We start from the raw sequence: 20300 nt of genomic DNA on the forward strand, positions 1-20300 counted from the left end.
GCGTCCATCTTGCTAAGAAAAACAGCTGAGGCAGCAATTAGAGACGGCAAGAACCTTAGAAAACTATACTCCACAAGAGTCAGTTCTGGCAAGATAGTTTGCTAAGGACTTCATCTCAATGTGGTGAGCCTGATCAGACGCTTGAGCTGCTTGAATGAACCGCCTGAAACGCAGAAGATGAAAATGACTTTATAATAATACATACTGTTTAGATTGAAAGTAAATATAGCGTTCATTGTATTACCTGAGAAACGTTTTGGTGGTTGGAACTGATAAACGAAAGTGCAGAAAGTTTAAAACTCGAGTCTCCATGGCCACCACTATCGAGTCTTGTGTATGTATGTCTGTAATGAAGCAGAACTCTTCCCAACCTTGGTGCACATATCTCTTCATACTTCCTTCAGAGACTCACAACGAATAATGTCTAGTTAATTTACTTGTGCTGACATTTCTACACTCATTGCAAAAGCGAATGTTAGAAATGGGGAACTCACGAGGCTATTAGCATGCAAGTGACACCAAGAAGCTGTAGCCTCCGTTTTTTCAATGTAATTGTTGGACAGGAACCGATCAATAGATTCACTGCAAGGTATAGAGTATCTGAAGCCAGCTGTACTCTTCAGAAACCTACAAGAAATAGCATTACTAACAGTGGCTCTTACTCTTTAACAAATGGTTTTGAAGTAGTAGTGTACCTCCACAAGCCAATCAATGAGAATCCCACGCATGCCTGGACCGATATCTCGCGTACTTGCACCATATAGCTAGTTGAAGGTCTTTGATCAAGCTGTACCAACAACAATAAAACAGAGCTATAGCTTAGAATCTCAGTATGTTATCATCTGGTGGAAATAATAGAATAAGATATCGTTTAGTTCAAACCTCTGCAACATGAAAACTGTCATAACATATTTGCAGCATATAAGCTACAAAACTTGGGATCTTGGTCATTGGAATCAATATCTACAGGCTTAAGATAGCTCCGAAATCATATCCGTCTTCTTCTGCAAAAATCCCGAGTAAATTTGAGAAACATACAGTTAGGTATATGCTTCATTTAACAATTGATTCTCTGATAATGTTTTGAAATATGATATATGGTTACTTATTATTTTTCAGCATTTGTGAATTATTTAGTTTAGTCATCATACTTGATCTCCATCTTTAGAGTTTGTAGCAGATTCAACCATCCTAATCTTTGACAAATCTTCTGCTAGTTTAGATTTTTCGGCATCCACATCTTGGTCTCTCTTGCTAGCCTGTCACGTTATATATAAGAATCAAGAACGCAATTCAAAACACCAACACGCCTCTAGATTCTTGGATGATTATCACGTTATACGCATCATCATCACATCACTATATCAATAAAGAAGGTACTTCTAAGGGATCGTTACCTTAACATTGTCCCATCCAAACAGGCCAAAGAGTTAGTAACATCCTTGAGCACCGAACGTCTCTTGTGTTGACAACAATCTTTTATATCATCTGATGCATTCGCTTTTTTATGCATTGGCGCCTGTTTAAAAGTGGGTTTCGATGGAGATATCGACGCTCCAAATGCCGCCTTGGCTCGTGACATCGAGTGACTCACATTCTCTTGTCCAGTTCGCAGTAGAGATTGTTTCCTTTGTTAGCCCTTAGACTGCATTGAAGAACCTCTACGCATGATCTTATTATAGCCTGCAGAACGTAAACATATTTAAAAAAAAAAGGTTAAATTGAGATAGATTTATCACAAATGTTTCTCATCTTGGACAACAAATCATATGTAACAAAAAACTATTGATCATTATTGTCTTAACCATCCCGCGCAAATAACAAGAAGAAAAGAGAAAACAAGAGAGCGAAACACTGTCTGAAAACATAGATCAATCATGAAACAGAACAATCTAACAGATCAACAAATTTCAGATAATATGGAGAAGTGATGATACCTTCAGATCATGAATATGGAAAACTGCGAATCTCCAGTGGAGAAGGCTTGTTGAAATAGGAGGAGGAGGAGGAGGAGGAGGAGGAGGAGCGGGATTCTATGATCTTGTTCGAATTTCTATATCAGAAATAGAAAAATAAATAAAAGAAAAACTAACGATTTGAACAGTTGTCAGATTATTGAGAGTGTCAGAGTGACATCTGACACTTTGACGTCCGGTCCGTTTCAGTAAATTTCCTTTTCTAATTTCAAATTAATAAAATAATAAGCCGTTACGCGCCTATTCTCCGCGTCTGTTTCCTTACCGCTCTAAAACCCTAAAAGCCCACTGGAACCCTTAACGAACCCGACAATTTATACTCTCCAACGAAAACCTGTTATCTATGTTTTGTTTTGTTCAAAGCCCAATCTATGTCCTCCAATTTACAAAGTGTGTGTGTTTAGATAATCATTGGTAATTAGTTTATTACGCGCGAAATTATTATTTTTATAAAATCAGTGAAAGTACAAATATTTGTTTTATTTTCTTTTTTGTTTTACAGAAATAACACGTTTATTTTATTTGAACTGAATTGTAGAGTTTAATAGAATTCAATTTATAAATTGAGTTTAACTTACTATATATGTTTGGAATTTTTTTTGTAATTAATTATAGCACAAACTATTATATAGCATATAAAAATTGAAGATAAATATGTAACCAGCTAAATAAAATAGAAAAATATAACAAACTCTATAAAAATTCTAGGACATGAGAATAAATAAAATATTCTAAAGGCAAAATACTACAAAGAAATATATTTGTGATAGTTTCAGTGAGAAGGGAAGAATTTGTTGAGGCAGCAAGGTAGACCATAAAACTCATCGTTTCGGACATCAAGATTGTATAGTCGAAACTTCTCCCACCATTTTAGCCCACAATCTTTCCTGGCTTCATCGCTCTCACGAGACAATGTGCAATCAAGCACTATTGCTATCATTCCGCAACCGTTGTATGTGACATGAATATCACTCTTATCACATCTTCCAACTGTTTCGTATATAATCCAAGAAAAGCACAAATTTGATAAGTAATGTTTTAATTCTTTTCACAAAGTATATAAGGGAATGTACTGACCCAGTTCGAGTGATGATCACCCCGCCACCATTCCAATAGTATTCTCTGAAGTATTGAGGGATTGAAATAGCCATGAAAAATGAAAATCCCAAAATGAATTTGGTGTTGAAGCTGTTGAGGTTGCAAAACTGTAGAAAGCTAATGCCCGCAGAAGCTACATTGCATTGAATTTGATTTGGATTTTTAGTGAAAAAACAAAGCATATTATTATATGAAAATGTAATTTAATTTGATAGTAAAAGTGTGATGTGATGAAGAGACTTACACACAAAACACAAGACCATGCAGTAAACGGACGCCATGATTGTAATGGTATGGACGCGAAAAAGCTCCAATTTTCCTGCATTTTGATAAATAGAAATAAGAAAGTAAACTGGAAAAATATCCAGCAAATTCATTTATACATGAAGATATAGTTTATAACAGAAAGTATATATATATATAATACCGAAAATGGAGAAGAAAATCAATGAAGGCAGCCGAAATTTGTATCACTCTTCGACTCCCAATTTTAGTCATGGCCAAAATTCCAATATTTTCTCTGAACATTAACGTTAACCATATAATAATTAGCGTTTACCATAATTAATACTTTAAAAAATAATAAATGCTCAAGAAATAAATAAAAAGTTAATTTAGAAATGAGGTTCGTTACGATGAGGTTGTGATCCCTGAGACGCCTCCAAGCATGCCATTGAGTAATACTCCAACTCCTCACGATATGCAATCATATATTTAAAAGATGTTAATAAAACATAATTAACAAACGGTTAAAGACAATGCAACTAAGTAAGTTCCTCTTAGACTAACCAGCCAGCCAGTACCACGGCTGATAACTGATGGTGGGATCGGTGTCGCACTTCCATATCTTGCAGATGCGTAGAACAAACCGGTCGACTGCAATAATATGTAACAAACTTGCACTCTTATTGTAATAGTAAATTAAACTTTATGTGTCCATGATTTCAGTATTTAGTACTAAAATTCAAATGATCAATTTCATATACAAAACGAAAGAGTAACCTCAAATAGAGTGACGAAAGAGGCAGCCATCATCGCAAAAGAATCAGTGAAGTAGAAGGTTGGGCTTCCCCATTGGAAAGGATATGGTAAAGTATATCCTATTGTAATTCACATAGAGAGAATATAGAAACAATAAAGTTGTAACTAAATAGTGAAATCGCCAAATATAAAACATTCAAGTAGAAAACTGACCAAGGAGTGTGGTGATAAGACCATTACGGTCTGTACGGCAACTGATTTGAGTAGTTTGAGATTTATGGTTGTATACAACCACTCGATGTGAGTAATAGAGCTAACAACCAAACCAATGGAATGCAATATCATCATCCCATAACGGTCACATCTTGATCCATCCCAAAACACCCCTTTCTTCATCTTCAGAAAGCGCGGTAAGTACTACATTACACAAAGAAAAACATGGACGTTCATTAAGTTTGTACGTGAACTTGTATACCAAATATTTAGTTTTTTATATAATCACGTGTAATAAAAGAAGCAATTGTTTAGACCTTTACCTGGGTGACTAAAACAAGTAAAATCAACCCGGGAAGTCCCACTTCAACGCATCTCGCCAACTAGAAAAAAAATACATGATAAACATCAATAATATAAAGTTTTCAATAACCAACAAAAATGAGAGTATGGAAAACATACCAAAGGGAAGCCGATTTGGTAGAGTCCTAGTCCAGCAAACGTTGCCAAAGGAGCAATTGAGAGTGGGCTTAGAAATCTAATAAACACACAACAAAAATATAGTTCTGTTTAGTTTATGAGTCCCACTTCAGATTAAGTGAAGTAATATTAGTTATTTACCTTACGACATTTCTCCATAGGCCTAAGAAACATACAAGAACTTGGAAACAGCCGGCGATAATCAGAGCCCCTTGTATGCTTCTCATTGTTCCCACAAACCTCTATTAAATTATGTGGTCCAACCGTTTTATCAGTGAAATTTAGTTTGTAAGAATAAACTAAAAGGCTTACTTCAAAAGGATTACCGGTTCGTAAGAATAAATGATGAAACTAATGTTAAGACTTACTTCAAAAGGATCAGTGTAGTAAGTGAAGCGGGTTGAGGAAATGATGGAAGTGATAGGTATGATATAGGCATAAGAAGGAGCCGCTATCACAGGCAATCGAGTTCCAAAGAAAGACTGGAGCAATGTTGTTAGTCCAGATACAAATAGCATTGTTTGTATAACTCTAGCCTTCTTCTGCCTGAGAAATCATAATTCAAGACATAAATTTTGAATAGTTTAAAAAATATACACCGAAAATTGAATAATTTGAAACATTTTTAATGTTAAATAATCCTTTTTATGATTCTTAAGATTTCATTAAAACAAAAATATTAGTTTGATCGGTATATAAACGATCTTGAGGTATATTTGTTAACTACCACTCAAATAGCTCCAAAAATTCTTTTAAAAAAAAATGTCCAGAAATGAATAATTTGTTTTGTTTAACATGATTGTAAAATCAAAATCTAGAAGCCTACATTATGTAGACGTTGAGATTTGTTAATAATTATGAAAATATGTATATAAGTCTTTAAACTTTCTAACCTTTATACCTTAAGAAACAAAAAATTTATTTGAAAATTATAGGTAAAACACAGTCATAAAATGAAGTTAGATCAAACTTACATCACCACCTCCCATGTGTGGAACTAAAAGGCTTGGAATAAGAACCGTGATGCCAAGACTCAACAAATAATGCTGAAAACCCAACACTAACGCTTCAACTGTAACACCAGAACAATATTAGTTACACACATAAGTTGTTTAAACATAAGCAAACTAAATTAGCAAAACGATTTAATTTTTTGTTAAAACATACACCAAGGAGGAGGACTGTTGACACAATACTGAATTCCAGGAGTTGTTCTTTCACCGGGTGGGGCTGTAACTCCACCGTCCTATTGCCCCCTCCTCTGTTGTTATTGTTTCCCCCACCGCCGTTGGCACCTCCATTGTTGTTATTGTTTCCCCCACCGCCGTTGGCACCTCCATTGTTGTTATTGTTTCCCCCACCGCCGTTGGCACCTCCATTGTTGTTATTGTTTCCACCACCGCCGTTGCCCCCTCCATTGCCATGGACGTGGTTGAATTTTTGTCTTCTATATTCAAGGTAGACCAAAATAAAGTGTATCGATCATTTTGTATCGTTTAGTGTACATATTGTATCTACATTAATATATCATGTTTACGATCAATTACATAAACTTACTTTTAAAAAAGGAGTCCACGTGAGAGGGAGATCAACGAAGCTTTCTTTGTTTGAACGAGATCGATAAGCCGAGAAGGTATAGACTATAGAGTGAATGAGAAGTCAAAAAGGTTTGGGTTAAAACTCTTTAACGTTTCCACAACTTATAAACGAAAAAATTAAAAATTTATGATTTACATTTTTATCAATTAATGTAATAATAAAAGGCTCGATAACGTCCGTTTGGTACATGGAATTCGAAATACAAATCCATTGAGATTTAATTGACCGTATTAACAGATCCGGAGATTTTGAAACACCCTTTCATCTGATTTGAAAACAAATAAAGTTACTTATTGACATATACTAACTCCATTCGCACTTGTTTAATACAAATGTATATATGCATATGCGTATTTCGACTATATTATAATTGTCTTATAGCTAGTGGAAATATTTTTTTAGCCTTTACAACTCTTACTCAAGTCCGAGCTATCCCATTCAAACTATCCAGCACCTGTTGCATGGATGGTCGATTCTTCGGGTCTTCCTCAAGGCATTGTTTAATAATCTCGCACATACGCATCCCCTCTTGAAGAGGATAGCTATTCTCTAGATCTGGATCGATCATCTCAGCAATGCTTTCACTGTCATTTCGTATTTTTAGAATTATGTGCCGCATTTTTAAACCAGTTAACATCTGGAGCAGTATAGCACCAAAGCTGTAACACATCGCCCGACATGTCCAACTTCCCTGTATTTTAGTAATTGCAAACTCGTAACATCAGTGTCTTAAAATTCAGTGGTTATTTGAAAACTTTGGGGGAGGAGCAAGGGGAAATTTGTTGCCTGATAATAATGTATTCGGGAGGTGCGTAATCTAACGAGGGGACGTGTGTCCCTTCTTCAATATAAGGTAGGTTTTTGAGTCCGTAATAGGAAACTCTTGCGTTGAACTCCTGCATACCCTCAAAGATGTCATTTATAAAGGAAGGAAGCAAGTTTTCAAGAAGAAAAGGTGTACACAATTTGTGTTTGTGTAAACTCTTGTAATTGACAGTAGAAGTTATGAGAGAAGGCTTCCACCTGAAACGGCTGGAACTCAGTAATAAAATATGCAATTCTAATAAATAGATTATTTTAATTTTTTTGTCATAAAAATAGATTTTAGGTAAAAAATGACCAAACTGTTTTTATTAATAGGTAAAAAAACTCATATACCCTAGACATACAAATATAAATAAATAAATAAATTTTTTATAACTTTTTTTGAAATTTATTTTTTGAAATTTTATTTTTGAAATTTGAAAATACTTTTTGAAACTATTTTTAAAATTTTTATTTTAAATTTTTTAATATTTATTTTTAATTTTATAAAATTTGAAACCTCAATCCCATATCCTTACACCTCAACTTCAAACCTTAAAGTGTAGATTAGTTAATCTAATGTGTATAAATGTATATTTATTTTTTAATAAAATATTTTAGTAACAAAAACCAATTTTGGTGCTATCCTAGAATATTTCTCTAATAAAATTCTCTGTATCAAAGAATTAAGTAATATAAGGATCGATAATTCTGTTGCCCAAAAAAAAAAAAAGGATCGATAATTCTTAACAAAAAAAAAAGACAATCCTTACCAAATCGAGCAGGATTTTAGAAGCGGTGAGATATCGGCGAGAAAGACTGGTTTTCTTCCAAGAGTGCAAGAAAGCAAGACACTGAGCCACTCCTATGGATATGTTAAGTCGCGTCTCCCAGGACAACGGCTTTGGACGAGTCTCTGTGTGAAAATGTGTCATCAACCATGCATCAATGCCAAAAAGGAGACGAATGCATAAACTTCGGCTTAACGTCTTTACCTCTATAGATGTGATTTTCTAGGCTTCCGATTGGAAAGTATTCAGCGACAATGAACAACGTACGACGATCCGAACCATAGCCAATGAGCTTCACCAAGCTCGGATGAGAGTTACGTCGTAGAAACTCTAGGTCAATCTACAAATCTCAGTTTATATATTCAGCTAGTATTGTTATGGGCAAATTTTTAGCTTTTATCATAAAAAAATCTTTTAAAAAAATCTCCAAAATAGCATTTATCAATCAATAAAAATACTAAAATAGCTAACACTCTAAACCTTAATTAAAACTCAGCCCCGTAAATACTAAAATCCAACACTATAATCACTAAACATAAACAATAGATAAAAAATGTATTTTGAACTTTTACCAAGATCATTTTGATGATTTTCCTCTTTTTGCTAATTTTTAAATAAAACTTAATTTAATGCTATCTAAGAGTATTTTTTCTATTTTTATTTTTTTTACAAATACTTGGTTATTTTGTTTGTTAATTATAAATATATATTTATGGTCTGGCACTAAAAAATCATAATTACTTACAAGCCAATCTTGCAAATCTTGATCAAGATCCTTGAACATGTAAAATCTCTTAACCGCTACGGCCATGCCAACCCCTTCTTTGGCTGGGGATAATGTCTTGGGGTTGATGTATCCCCTGACATGGCTGCCAAAGCGCTCTCCTTTTACCATCCCCTTACTAAAATCCTTAGTTGTTTTTTTCAGCTCCGCCACCGTGAAGACTTTCACACGCTCTTCCGCTGTACATATATAGTAGTACCAAGAAATGGAAATAATATCCTCTATATATACTTGTCAAATACACTGAGATTCTTATAATACTTACTTGAAATAGGATCAGGTTGTCCGGTGAAAAGTGTGTGACAGTTACCCATCCCGATTCTGACTGACTGATGAAGAAGAAGATCTTTTTATGTACTGTTTTTTAGATCTTCGATAGAGTAAAAACAACCAATAAGCTGGTCTGTGTCTTGACAAGTCAACGTAAACGCGTTGAAAGGTACCGAGTGCCATCCGCGTTTCTGACAAAGTCAACTATTCTATGCTGAAAAATACGACTCCGCTTTGTCAATTGCTTCGGGAGAGAGCTATTTTATATTTTCATTCTGCTGTCTTTTTTTTTTTTAAACATTTCATTCTGTTGTCTCTAAAAGGATTTGTTGTAGGTAATTTATTTTGTTTGAAGATGATTGCACTTGAAGAGAGGCGCGTAACATTTGAACCGCATTGAAAAACACGACCGTGCACACTTGTTTAATACAATATATATGTGCATATGCGTACATCGACTATGTTTATAGCTGTCTTATAGTGGAAAGCGTTTACGATTCTTAGTGTACTTGTCCTCAGATCCGAGCTATACCATTCAAATTATCCAGCACCTGTTGCATGGATGATCGATTCTTTGGGATTTCCTCAAGGCATTGTTTTATAATCTCGCACATACGCATCCCTTTTCAAGAGGATAGCTATTCTCTAAATCCGGATCAATCATCTCAGCAATGTTTTCCGTGTCATTCCGTATAGCATGAGCAAACTTCCCTGTACTTCGTCAGGACAGTGACCTTATAATTCAATGGTTATGTGAAAATATTGGGGAGAATGAGCAAAGGAAATATTGTTGCCTGATATTATGAATTCGGGAGGTGCGTAATGAAACCTTGCTGGTTCAGCATAATAGGAGGAGACGTACGAACTTTCATCATCAGAAGATAGGTTTTTGAGTCAGAAATAGGAAACTCTTGCGTTGAACTCCTGCGTACCCTCAAAGATGTTGTCATTTGTAAGGGAGGGGAGCAAGTTTTCAAGAAAAAAAAAGGGAAAGCAAATCCATAGCAAATCGAGCAGGATTTTAGAAGCGGTGAGATATCTGCGATAGAGACTGGTTTTCTTCCAAGAGTGCAAGAAAGCAAGACACTGAGCCACTGCCTATGGATATGTTAACTTATAACGGTCTTTGGCTTTGGCTTAGTCACAGTTGCTGATTCTCGTCTGACTCGAACCGAGGCCGAGTACTGCAGATCAATAACAACAAATGAACTATTTGTTTTGTGGAATTCACTTGAGACGACAAATCAAAATTTGTATTCGTGGATGTAAGCTCATGTGTGTGTTGAGCTAGCAGTCTCCTGACAACTGTAGGAGCCCCACATGTACTCCAGACCAGAATTTTTAGAGAACAAATTCAAAGAAAAACCATATAAACATTATTTATATATATAGCTCCTTGATGATATTAAACATCAAAGACTTTGTTTTAACCACAACATTAACATATTAACTATTGTTTTGTTTGTTTGTAACAAGTAAAATAGTTCAATTAGATAATGATAAAAGAATCACAGATATTAAACCATTGTTTTGTTTGTTTGCAAAACAAATAAAATAGTTCAATTCGATAATGATAAAATCTTATAGAATAAACACTATTCAAGTTTCCAACTGCATGATGTTTTCACATTTATCCATAACCTTGAAACACACGTCTTGCCGCTCATACGGCCTTGTTGCTCTGATGATATTAACCTTTCTCAAATCATTCTTTATCAGATCATAATAGAGAATATAACAAGGACGAGTCAACGCCAAGATAACCTCATTGTTCTGATCCGTACCATGCACAATCAACTTCTTACGGTTAATATCATACACTAAATGCATCTGACAAAGCTTCAAAACCAGAGACTTCCTCCACCATGTTCCACCATCCACCTCCAAGATCCACAACTCGAACACACCCGTTTCTCTAATACGTGTACAATCAAAGATTGCTGGTTTTCCACCGTGCTCTATGAAACCCAAGGACTTACAATGCTGATACTCTAAATGGGGTGCTTGGATCACACGGAACTCTTCGGACCTAACGTCAAAACAGTAAACATGACATGTAGGATTGGAAGCCAGATAATATATAACTCCGTTGATGCAGAGTCCTTGTTTTGTTGGAAGGTGAGGTTGATCATCATACTCGATTCTTTTCCAAAAACCTCTGGGTTCCAGTACAAAGACCCAAAACTCGTTGGTTATTATCTTCTTGTAATCTCGCGAGATTACCACAACATTGCAGACTATTTTGTATTGATCATGAACATGATCATGTCCGAAAAAGTAGAAGACATGCTTATTACGTTCTTGCTGAGCAAAAATGTTGGATTTGACTGCGGGTAAGGTTAAGCTTTGTCTAGTGGAGGGATTATAGATACATGCTTTTCTGCAAACAGTGTATAAAATCAAACCGCGAAGAGATACCATATTGTATCCTCCCATCCCTGGGAAAGTCAAATCTTGTTCTAACGATGATTCATCACTATTACTAGACGACAAAGATAACCTTAAGGATAGCAGTTCAAACTTTTCAGTGTTGCGGCAAAACTCCATCGAATCACAATTGTAGTGTCCATCCGAAGTCAAACTCAAATTCAAACTCATGTATACACCAAGTGGTCGCATCAGTCGCGATGGAGATGATGCGACCTTGAGATAAAGGTTGCTAAAATATCGAGAACGGATCAGAGAAGACCAGAGCTTTGAGACACACTTGAACCTCATAAGCGATTTAACAGGCAATCTACTCAGGATTTCAATCATGAGATCAAAAGAAATCTCTGGCGCTGCCACGAAGTCGTTTCTTCTTCTAGCCGAACTCAGAGACAGATACTTAACCATAGCTATGTGACTATGTCTAACTCAATAGAGAGATTTTAAAAGACAGAACAGAGGAAGACTAGACAGAGTTAAGGTTCACCAACTAGGGTCTGAAGAGATCTTTGTAGAATCGGATTCTTTTTTTCTAATTACTCTCGAGGGTTGATGAAATAATTTAACGTAAATTTTAGCTAGGCTTATTGATTTGGCATGGGTTGATGGGCTCACTTTTTAACCTATATAATTTCTTGTATAAGAAGGCAATAGAAACGTTGCCGTTTTACGTTTTGTATACAAATTTACAAGAATAAAAGTGTGTGTATGCAGCAAATCTGACATATTCAAGTAAATTCGAATAATGGAATGATGCAAACTTTACTTCTAAAATCAAATATATCATTCTAAGGAACTTTACTCATAAAGCACCTAACACTTCATAATCATACCAAGCATCAATTAATCTAAAGAGTCAAAAGAAATCTCTTACATTAGACTACTAAGAGCATCATTATTGGAGTATGTTAGACAGATATGTTAGTAATTAAAGCATTTAAAATAAATTAAAAAGGCTAAAATACCAAACAAACGTTTGTTAATTAAGGGATCTCTTGGATCGTTTGTTAACAACACACGTCATCATCTCTCTCCTCCAACATCATCACAAAGCCTAATTTTCACCATACCCAACCTTCTTCTCCTTCTTCTTCCTTCTGCATGTTCTCCAATCCATGGAGGCTCCCACGCCTCACCTCCTCCTCTTCCTCCTCTTCCCGTCTCTTCCCTCACCACATCCATCACCGCAGATGACGGAGCTTTCGCCGGACTCACCAGCCTCCAGGTCCTGAGCTTTCGTCGGAGCTCGCGGACTCATCTTCCCTCACCACCCTCTCCCTCGACAACACCACGATCTCCGGCGTCTTGCCTGATGTTTTCGAGTCCTTCGCTTCTCTCCAGAATCTCCGACTCTCTTACAACAACATCACCGTCGTTTTAACTTATTCAAATAAATAATTATTTAACTTAAGAAACAAAAAGGGTCTCACCAATAATCTATTTTTCAAGCAATGTCCTTAGCAAATCCTTTAGCACAAAATAACAATAAAATAATTTAAGAACATTTGATTAACATACGACCAATAATGATGCTCTTAAGCTTAAAGGTTTACTTAAGCAAATATATAGTAGCAGGTTGGTCAACAAGTTTATAAAACCATAACTCATAGGAACGAGAATAGAGGAGAGAGGTCTCGGTCTCTCTTCATTCATCGCCGAAATGGATTCTTACAGAAGTAACCACACCTCCTGAGCGTTCAAGTTCACAGATCACACTGTCTCCTTGTTTCAGGTTGTACTTCTTACATAGAGCCGCCCATCCAGTGAAACAAGGGTTACGACCGTAGATCTTAGTGAAAGCATCGTGTTTTTGGTTGCAGATGATGTAATACATGGGCGATTTGTGGGGACCAAAGTTCAACCCATACTTCTCTATCACCGGATGGCCCACATACTACTTGCACACACACACAGAAAATAAGATAAAACAAGTCTTTAGCTTCAGTAAACATAAACTAAATTTTCTAAGAAGCCTAGTCAGCAAAAAGAAAGTAAAATGCTAATGTCGTTACCAGAACATCGATCTTTTTAGTTAGTGTCTTCACAAAGTATGGGTTGTTAGGATTGAAGAGGTACTGCTCAGGGTTTAGGACATGAGCAGAACCCTGTCTCGCTCCACTTGCTGAAACACAGAAAGAATCAAAACTTAGTGGATAATAGTTCTATTTCATTCGATATAAAAATGGTTTTACCAGAGGCAGAGGAAGAAGCAGGAGTTTCCTCGTTAGAAGTTTGTGGCTTAGGGTTAAGCAGTTCAGATTCAGGCTCAGCTTCAAGAAGAGGTGCCGTGACGATCTCTTTGAATACGTGCGAATCTTGTTTGTTAGATTCGCACTTCGATAAACATCGTGTCTCGGTGTGTGAAGAACAAGACATCGTTGGGACTTAACAAGTTGTCATCCACGAACTCATCCCAATCTTCTTTTTCCATGAACAGATCACCGTTCTTGTCTCCCTGGAGCCAGAGCTGCCACGAATTGCCCCAAGAAACGCTAAACACCACTCTGTGCTCAATAGCACCAAGCGTGCTTCTCAAAAACTCCTCAGGGATAATCCTCTTTGTAAACCAAGAAACCAAACCAACGAACAAACAATACTGTTATTAGAAGAGGAAACATGAGAGTACAAACTATAACTTTAGCGAGTTAAAAGCAGAGTAGCTCTGTTTTTTTTTCTTTTTGAGGAAGCTGAGAATAGAAGAGGGGAGAGACTAATAGTTGCGAGTTACCATGGATTTATATTTCCAAGTTTCTCCCAGAGACAGAGACTTCCAGAAGCGAGGCTTGCTCACATTTTCTTGAAGCATAGCAAAAATACTACTTGGCGACATTATCTTTGGTTCCTCCTCCTTCAGCTTCAAAAGCTAGATCTGTTCAGAAACTAGGGTTTGTAAGTGAAATGAAGACGAAGATGACTCGTGTCAAAGCCACAGTAAAAATTGGGAAAAAATAACACTTTCACCACGTCGATTGTTTTGCTAAAATACACTCCTAAGTGTTAGAAAAGCAAACAATGTGTACGGACACTTGTGGAGAAACCCTAGGTTAAAATTGGGGGGAACAGTTTCTATTTTCAGAAGGGAAAAAAAAAAGAACATAGAAATGCGTATCACGCAAGTAATTGCTTGCCGGAGCGTAAAATGCACGTACCAGTAACAGTAGAAGAAAGCTTTCCCTAGCTGATGCTGCTCTTCTGACTTCTGAGACCATCTCCAATGTATTTTTCTATTTTTTCCTCTATAATAGAGGAACTCTATAATAGAGGTGGGTTTCTCTCCAATGTATTCCTCTATTTATTCCTCTAAAAAGGAATATTCTTAATAAATTCTTTTTTATTTTACATTTTACACATCTAACTTATAAATGTTGAAAATGAACCTCTTTATTATAATTTTTGAATTTTTTTTCATAAAATTAAAATATTATTTAAACATTTTATTACATAAAGACATTAAACAAAAATAATAAAGCAAGATACATATTATCTAACCATCATTATTACTATAGTTTTCCCATAAATGATCAATTAATGCATTGCGAAGTGAGAAATGAGCTTCTTTATCTTTGATTTTTCTAAATCGACATAGAAACTCTTGAAATCGGTTATCTTCATCATCTGGTATTTCGACTTCTGGAGGTGGAGCTTCTTTATGTAGCACTTTCTTTTTCCAAAAACGTACCGGTCCTTTCACAATCGCAAAACGTGATTGTAAAACTCCGAATGCACGTTCTACATCTTTCCTACATGCTTCTTGTTGTGCTGCAAAATATTTTTCACTAAACTTAAATGATGAGAGTGAGAATATTAGTGGATCTCCCTCTTCACGACCACTTGGAGTAAAGAAATCCAAAATGAAGCGAAAAATTGTTGATCAAACCACTTCGGTTATCAATAAGCTAGAAGGAGGAAATAACCAATTCAGGGAACAACTAAAGAAGTCAAGTGAACAAAGACAGGAACACTTGGAGATTCAAAGACAAAATTATGTTTTGAAAGAGATGAAGGAAGAAAACAAAATTTTATTTTGTGATTTAAATTCCATAGAAGATCCAAATGTTCGTGAACATTTCCAAGCAGAGAAAGCACGGATTTTACAAAAGCGCAGTCATCAGCAACAAGATCAACAAATTCCTCCTCCATCAACATCATTTGGATAATATTTTAATAATCTTTATGGATCCGAAAGTAATTTACCAGAGTATTAAGTTGTTTTAATATGTTGTATTGATTAATATTTAAATAAAAAATCTTGACTTTTGAATAAAATAATAATATTTATATTTTATTTTAATTATAATTATAGTTATAAAATTTAAGAATCAATACGTAAACAAAAATCTGTGCTTTTATATGTAAAAATTATATTTCTTATAAACAAGTATTTTAGTTACAATCACAAAAATTAGAGGACTACTTTGTAAATAAAAAAGTTTGCCTCTATTATAGAGGAATGCTATTTTTTTCCCTAAATATAGAGGAAAAAATAGCAAATCTCTATTTTAGGAGAAGAAATAGAGGTGGGTTGGAGTAGATTTTACTCTATTATAGTATTTAGAGGCAAATATAGAAAAGAGTTGGAGATGCTCTGAGAGGATAGAGTAATCAGAAATGCATCAAAAGCAACTCTTACTTTGGAGGACCTCTCGTACGGAACAAGTTTGCCAAAGAATTATATTACTGGGTCTGACAAGATCCATTCTAAAACTGGGCTAGAAAAGGCCCATTATAAAACTGGGTCATAAAATAGTGTAACATTAGCAACAAAAGATGGTTACCATGTACCAATCATATTCATAGACATTGTTGAAACAATTAAATACAAAGAGTTTCATACAGAAAAATCTGCAGCATTGTTTCATTGCAGAAATTTAGTATAAAACCAATACAGCTAACAGCATCAAAACTATATAATATTACAAACACTATAGCTTATGCAACAGACATTCCGTCATATGCTTCATTTTCTAATTAAATGTCTGAGGATTTAGCAGGCGATGGAAGTTGCTAAAGGAGTTACCAGAACAGCTGTCTTTCCAGTTATAGGCTTCATACTTGCTGCACTCTCTAGCCTTGCCCATGTTTCTTTCCTCTTCTCCGTTACAGAACACTGCTTTGCTTCGTCCTCTTGAAACCGTGCGTGACAAGACACGAACAAATCCTCGTCCATTTCACAGAACATTCTTCTTACATTTAGGGTTAGGTTTAGCACAGATTGGTTCCAGTGATTCTCAGCATTCTTCTCCAAAGCAGTGAACATGATCGGTAAAATAGCTTCCTTGTTGTGTGCAATCAAATTCACAATCTGATCATTGTTCCACAAGAACAACGCTCTTTCAGAAACCTAAAGCCCAAGAAAAGCCCATTAGGTTTAAAACTTCCAAAAACTTATATTAAGCACTTGCAGATCATCAAACATACCTGAAAGTGGGAGCTATTGACACAGCAAGCAATCCTCAAGAACAAAGGAACCATCACTTTCCGAAACTCCACCACACTCATCCCTTCAACAACCTCTTCAACCTCACCGAGAAACATCACTTCCTTCTGACTATTCGTGACAGGCCAGAACTTCAACAAACCTTTAACCACAACACTCCCCAGCTTCGGCTCCTTGTCAACAAACTGAGCCACGCAGTAAGTCAGCTGCTGGAAGTAGCTCCCAACAGACTTCGCCTTGTGCAATGGAATCAAAACTCTCCACAGAAACATCTTGTGCTCCTCTTTCAAAGGCAGAGCAAAACCACTCACTATGCTCCCGAAAACCTCCAGAAGCTCGGCGATCCCGCCGTGCTTCTCCGTCTCGAACACAAACCGGTAGAATATATTGCTCATGGACTTGCGGATAAACGGTCTGTGAACCATGAACTTCCCGTAGACGCGGTGAAGAACCGTCTTCAGACACTCCCGTTCTCTAGGATCCTCTGAATCAAACAAGTCGAGCAGCCTCACGATGAACACATGGTTTAGATACTTCTTCGCCGTTTTAGCGTCGAGACACGGAGAGGTAATGAACTTAAGCAGAAGATCGTAGACGATCTGCAGATGAGGCCAAGCAGGGTCGAACATCGGCTCATTATCATCATCATCATCGTTTTTTTCCCGGTAGCTAGGAGGGAAAACCCTAAAGAGATTCACAGCGCACATTCTACACATACCGAGAACAGCTGGCTCCGTGAATCTAACATCCCCCGAAGAAGCTACGAAGTCGAGAAGCTCGAGTAAGGTCTGTCTTTTCACATCTTTCTCGATGGAGTTTTTATTGCTTTGGTGTGAGAAATCCAATGTGACGCAGCAGAGGGTGACTTTACTTACGAAGAGGTTGAGTTTCTCGGAGTTCGGTACGTCTTTGAACGGTACCAACGGCTCTATTCCAGCGACGATGCTTGATGGGAAGACGGCGGAGGAGGAGGACATACGTTTCCCTGAGTTGGACCGAACCGGTGCAGGAACCGGACCGGAGGTAGAGCGAGAGAGCTCTCCCTCTCCTGAGTCGGGTTTTGAAGACTTCCGAGGAAGCTTACTCAGGAATTGCTTGAACATTCTTCCCCCAAAGAAGCAAAAGCTCAAAACACGGATCTGACAGAACACACAAGAGATGGAGATATGTAATGGGATCCGAAGAAAAGGCCCAATACTTCGAAACCTTTAATGATTACCTTCTTTCTTCTCCTCGAATCTTAATGTCATGATTTCAGTATCCAGGACATTCCTAGAGATGGCGAGGGAGAGAAGAAAGTTTACGAATCTAGAGAGCAAACAGAGTTTGGATCGAGGAAGAAAGAAGGTTATGATCCTTGGGGTGTCTTGATTGTTTTGCCTTTAAAGACAGGGATTTTTGCTTTTTAGTTTTTATTGAAAACAGCGGTTTTTGTTCTGTTTTCCCGATGATAATAAATTAACACATCGCATGTAATTATAGACTACAACCGTTGGATTCACTTGAGATATCCTAAGTAACCAGTGCGCCATTACCAAAGTCCATTTAGAGTTTGGGCCTTTGTTGATATTTTTCTTTTTAAAAAATTCATGTGAATCACATGTCTTACTTTTGCTTGTCAGCTGATTGAAGTGAATGATGGCATACCAGCTGGTGCCGGTGGGTTTATCAATTATCATGTCCAGAGAAACGGGAGCAGAGCATGTGTCTACCCACCTGAAGACTCTAAAAGCCGGGTCCATAATACTTTTTGGAGATTCGAATTGGATTCGGTTCCATGATATGAACATTAACAAATAGTATTTCAGTTGACTGACATGATTAGTGGATTACTTCACTTAATTAACAACATTAGAAAATTGAAAGAAAAGGAATGTGCCACGACATATCTGCAATTGATAAGTCAACAACAGCAAGCAATATGGGCAGGAGAAATGGCTTGAAAAATGGCGAAAAGGGAAGAGAGGCTAAAATGATTCATAGCTTTTGTCCAACCATAACAACAATCCAAATCTCAAAACCCAAATCTATACAAATGTACTCTCTCTCTCTCTCTCTCTCTCTCCACAGAGAAACAAAGCACTGTGGACAATATAGAAAGAAACCTCTCCTAAGAAAACCATACCAAGGAACATTAAAACTTCACATTTGAGGGACTCATCAGATCAGGAGGAGGATGATGATACAGGAGCGTTGTTTGGGGTGGTACCCGAGGATGTTGATGATGATGATCCACTTGCTTCATTACTGGCACTCTTTTGTTTTGGAGGAGCTGAGGAAGTTGAAGGCACTATGGTTTCATCAGGTACATCGGCAATGCCCAGTGTGTCTGGGAGTGGGAGGTATTCTTCGGCTTCATTACTGAAAATCTGCAGATTGAAAGTCATTATCAAGCTGCTTAGCTTTTGTTACTTTTCATATAACTTACAATCTACACTGGTGTATAAATCAAGCATGTGTGAGATGGATATCAATACTAGTGGAATAAGTTTTACCTCGAGTTGAGTGAGCATTTCGATAGTTGCATCAAGATCACCATTGTTGGCCAAGTAAACATCACGAATAGACTCATCTGACAAACCAGAGAAACTAGTCAAAAGAAACTCCATCTCCATCTCCGAATCATCATCATCATCCCTTATGTAAGCGCCTCCCTTCCCTTGGACTCCGCCATAACCATAGGGTTGGTGGTGCACGTGATGTGTGGCAGCAGCAACAGGCTTTGCAGAATCACCTTCTCTTTTGGAGAGTGGTACGTATGCTGCTGCGTTAGGATTCAATCCTGATCCTACTCCTGGCTTCATTGCTTGCTAAGATACCAAATCAAGAAGAGAGCAAAATTAATTCATACAGTAAGACAACAAGGCTTTTTTACACATTCTCGATTACACATGATTTTAATCTGAAAGCACAGTCAAAATTAAAGTCACAAAGCAGATCATCAAACGTTACAAGAAGAAACAGAGTCGCTGAGTGAGAACGTGAATCAGCTTCTATTGTCCATCGCTAATCTACTACACATGGATCCCGCGAAGCAAATCGAGAAGAATAAGGAAACCTAAACGGAGAAGGATAAACGAAGAGATGCTATCTAGTATCTAAGCCTCTAAGCCATGATCGATCGAACGCGATTGTTGCTATCAAATGAACATAGATCGATCGCAGGAATCCAATATAAATTCTACAGAGAAAATATGATCTAGGGAACACGAACAGGCGTCGTCGTTCACGTCAACGGAGAAGAAGAAACGAGAGAGAGAAAGAGAGAACGAGCTTACCAGAAAAGGAAGAGTCAAACGCGTTGAAGAAGACGGTTCGAGAGGAGAAACGATCGTAACTGCTGAGAGATCTAAGAACCGCTGAGAAGGTGGGAGAGGGGGAAAGGGACTTTATATAGTAAAAGAAGGAGGAGCGTTTACTTGAAGGTCGCATCACGGTGC

General features: G+C 36.9%; 5 protein-coding genes and 2 pseudogenes across 6 annotated transcripts; all 7 read right to left on the bottom strand.

Moving 5' to 3' along the window:
* The window catches only part of LOC130500220 (cyclin-A2-1-like), an 8103-nt pseudogene extending 6521 nt beyond the window's left edge, over window positions 1-1582 (bottom strand).
* Window positions 1583-2748: 1166 nt separating this feature from the next.
* On the bottom strand, window positions 2749-6660 carry LOC108826240 (putative nucleobase-ascorbate transporter 10). Its single transcript, XM_056994984.1, is given in 21 exon segments — window positions 2749-2918; window positions 2921-2966; window positions 3054-3088; window positions 3091-3207; window positions 3319-3393; window positions 3502-3523; window positions 3525-3594; window positions 3709-3763; window positions 3860-3950; window positions 4077-4174; window positions 4269-4344; window positions 4346-4393; window positions 4395-4472; window positions 4592-4651; window positions 4731-4806; window positions 4890-4990; window positions 5117-5290; window positions 5723-5820; window positions 5916-5957; window positions 5960-6195; window positions 6656-6660. Coding segments are annotated over 21 exon segments (1773 nt in total).
* On the bottom strand, window positions 6617-9133 carry LOC108823666 (probable serine/threonine-protein kinase PBL10). The gene is made up of 5 exons (XM_056993650.1): window positions 8992-9133; window positions 8688-8905; window positions 8147-8282; window positions 7925-8067; window positions 6617-7243 (listed from the first exon to the last, which is right to left on the bottom strand). Exons 1-5 carry the CDS (start codon window positions 9038-9040, stop codon window positions 7091-7093), a joined length of 699 nt encoding a protein of 232 aa, XP_056849630.1. The 5' UTR covers window positions 9041-9133; the 3' UTR covers window positions 6617-7090.
* A 1462-nt stretch (window positions 9134-10595) lies between these two features.
* Window positions 10596-11940, bottom strand: LOC108825217 (putative F-box protein At5g62660). Its single transcript, XM_018598539.2, has one exon. The coding sequence runs from the start codon at window positions 11829-11831 to the stop codon at window positions 10596-10598; it is 1236 nt and encodes a 411-aa protein (XP_018454041.2). The 5' UTR covers window positions 11832-11940.
* Window positions 11941-12328: 388 nt separating this feature from the next.
* Window positions 12329-14656, bottom strand: LOC108826621 (B3 domain-containing protein At5g25470-like; annotated as a pseudogene).
* A 1521-nt stretch (window positions 14657-16177) lies between these two features.
* LOC108828665 (serine/threonine protein phosphatase 2A 57 kDa regulatory subunit B' kappa isoform) lies at window positions 16178-18317 on the bottom strand. Of its 2 annotated transcripts, XM_018602414.2 has the most exons (3): window positions 18080-18317; window positions 16842-17999; window positions 16178-16764 (listed from the first exon to the last, which is right to left on the bottom strand). In XM_018602414.2, exons 2-3 carry the CDS (start codon window positions 17961-17963, stop codon window positions 16408-16410), a joined length of 1479 nt encoding a protein of 492 aa, XP_018457916.1. In that variant the 5' UTR covers window positions 17964-17999; window positions 18080-18317; the 3' UTR covers window positions 16178-16407. The 2 variants fall into 2 exon arrangements, with proteins under 2 accessions (XP_018457916.1, XP_018457915.1); XM_018602413.2 differs by having other exon boundaries at window positions 16842-18316.
* Window positions 18318-18821: 504 nt separating this feature from the next.
* LOC108824398 (polyadenylate-binding protein-interacting protein 6) lies at window positions 18822-20297 on the bottom strand. The gene is made up of 3 exons (XM_018597816.2): window positions 20139-20297; window positions 19356-19670; window positions 18822-19229 (listed from the first exon to the last, which is right to left on the bottom strand). Exons 2-3 carry the CDS (start codon window positions 19662-19664, stop codon window positions 19026-19028), a joined length of 513 nt encoding a protein of 170 aa, XP_018453318.1. The 5' UTR covers window positions 19665-19670; window positions 20139-20297; the 3' UTR covers window positions 18822-19025.
* Window positions 20298-20300: the final 3 nt, after the last annotated feature.

This window comes from Raphanus sativus, chromosome 9 (assembly GCF_000801105.2).
Source record: "Raphanus sativus cultivar WK10039 chromosome 9, ASM80110v3, whole genome shotgun sequence".
Taxonomy (NCBI): Eukaryota; Viridiplantae; Streptophyta; class Magnoliopsida; order Brassicales; family Brassicaceae; genus Raphanus; species Raphanus sativus.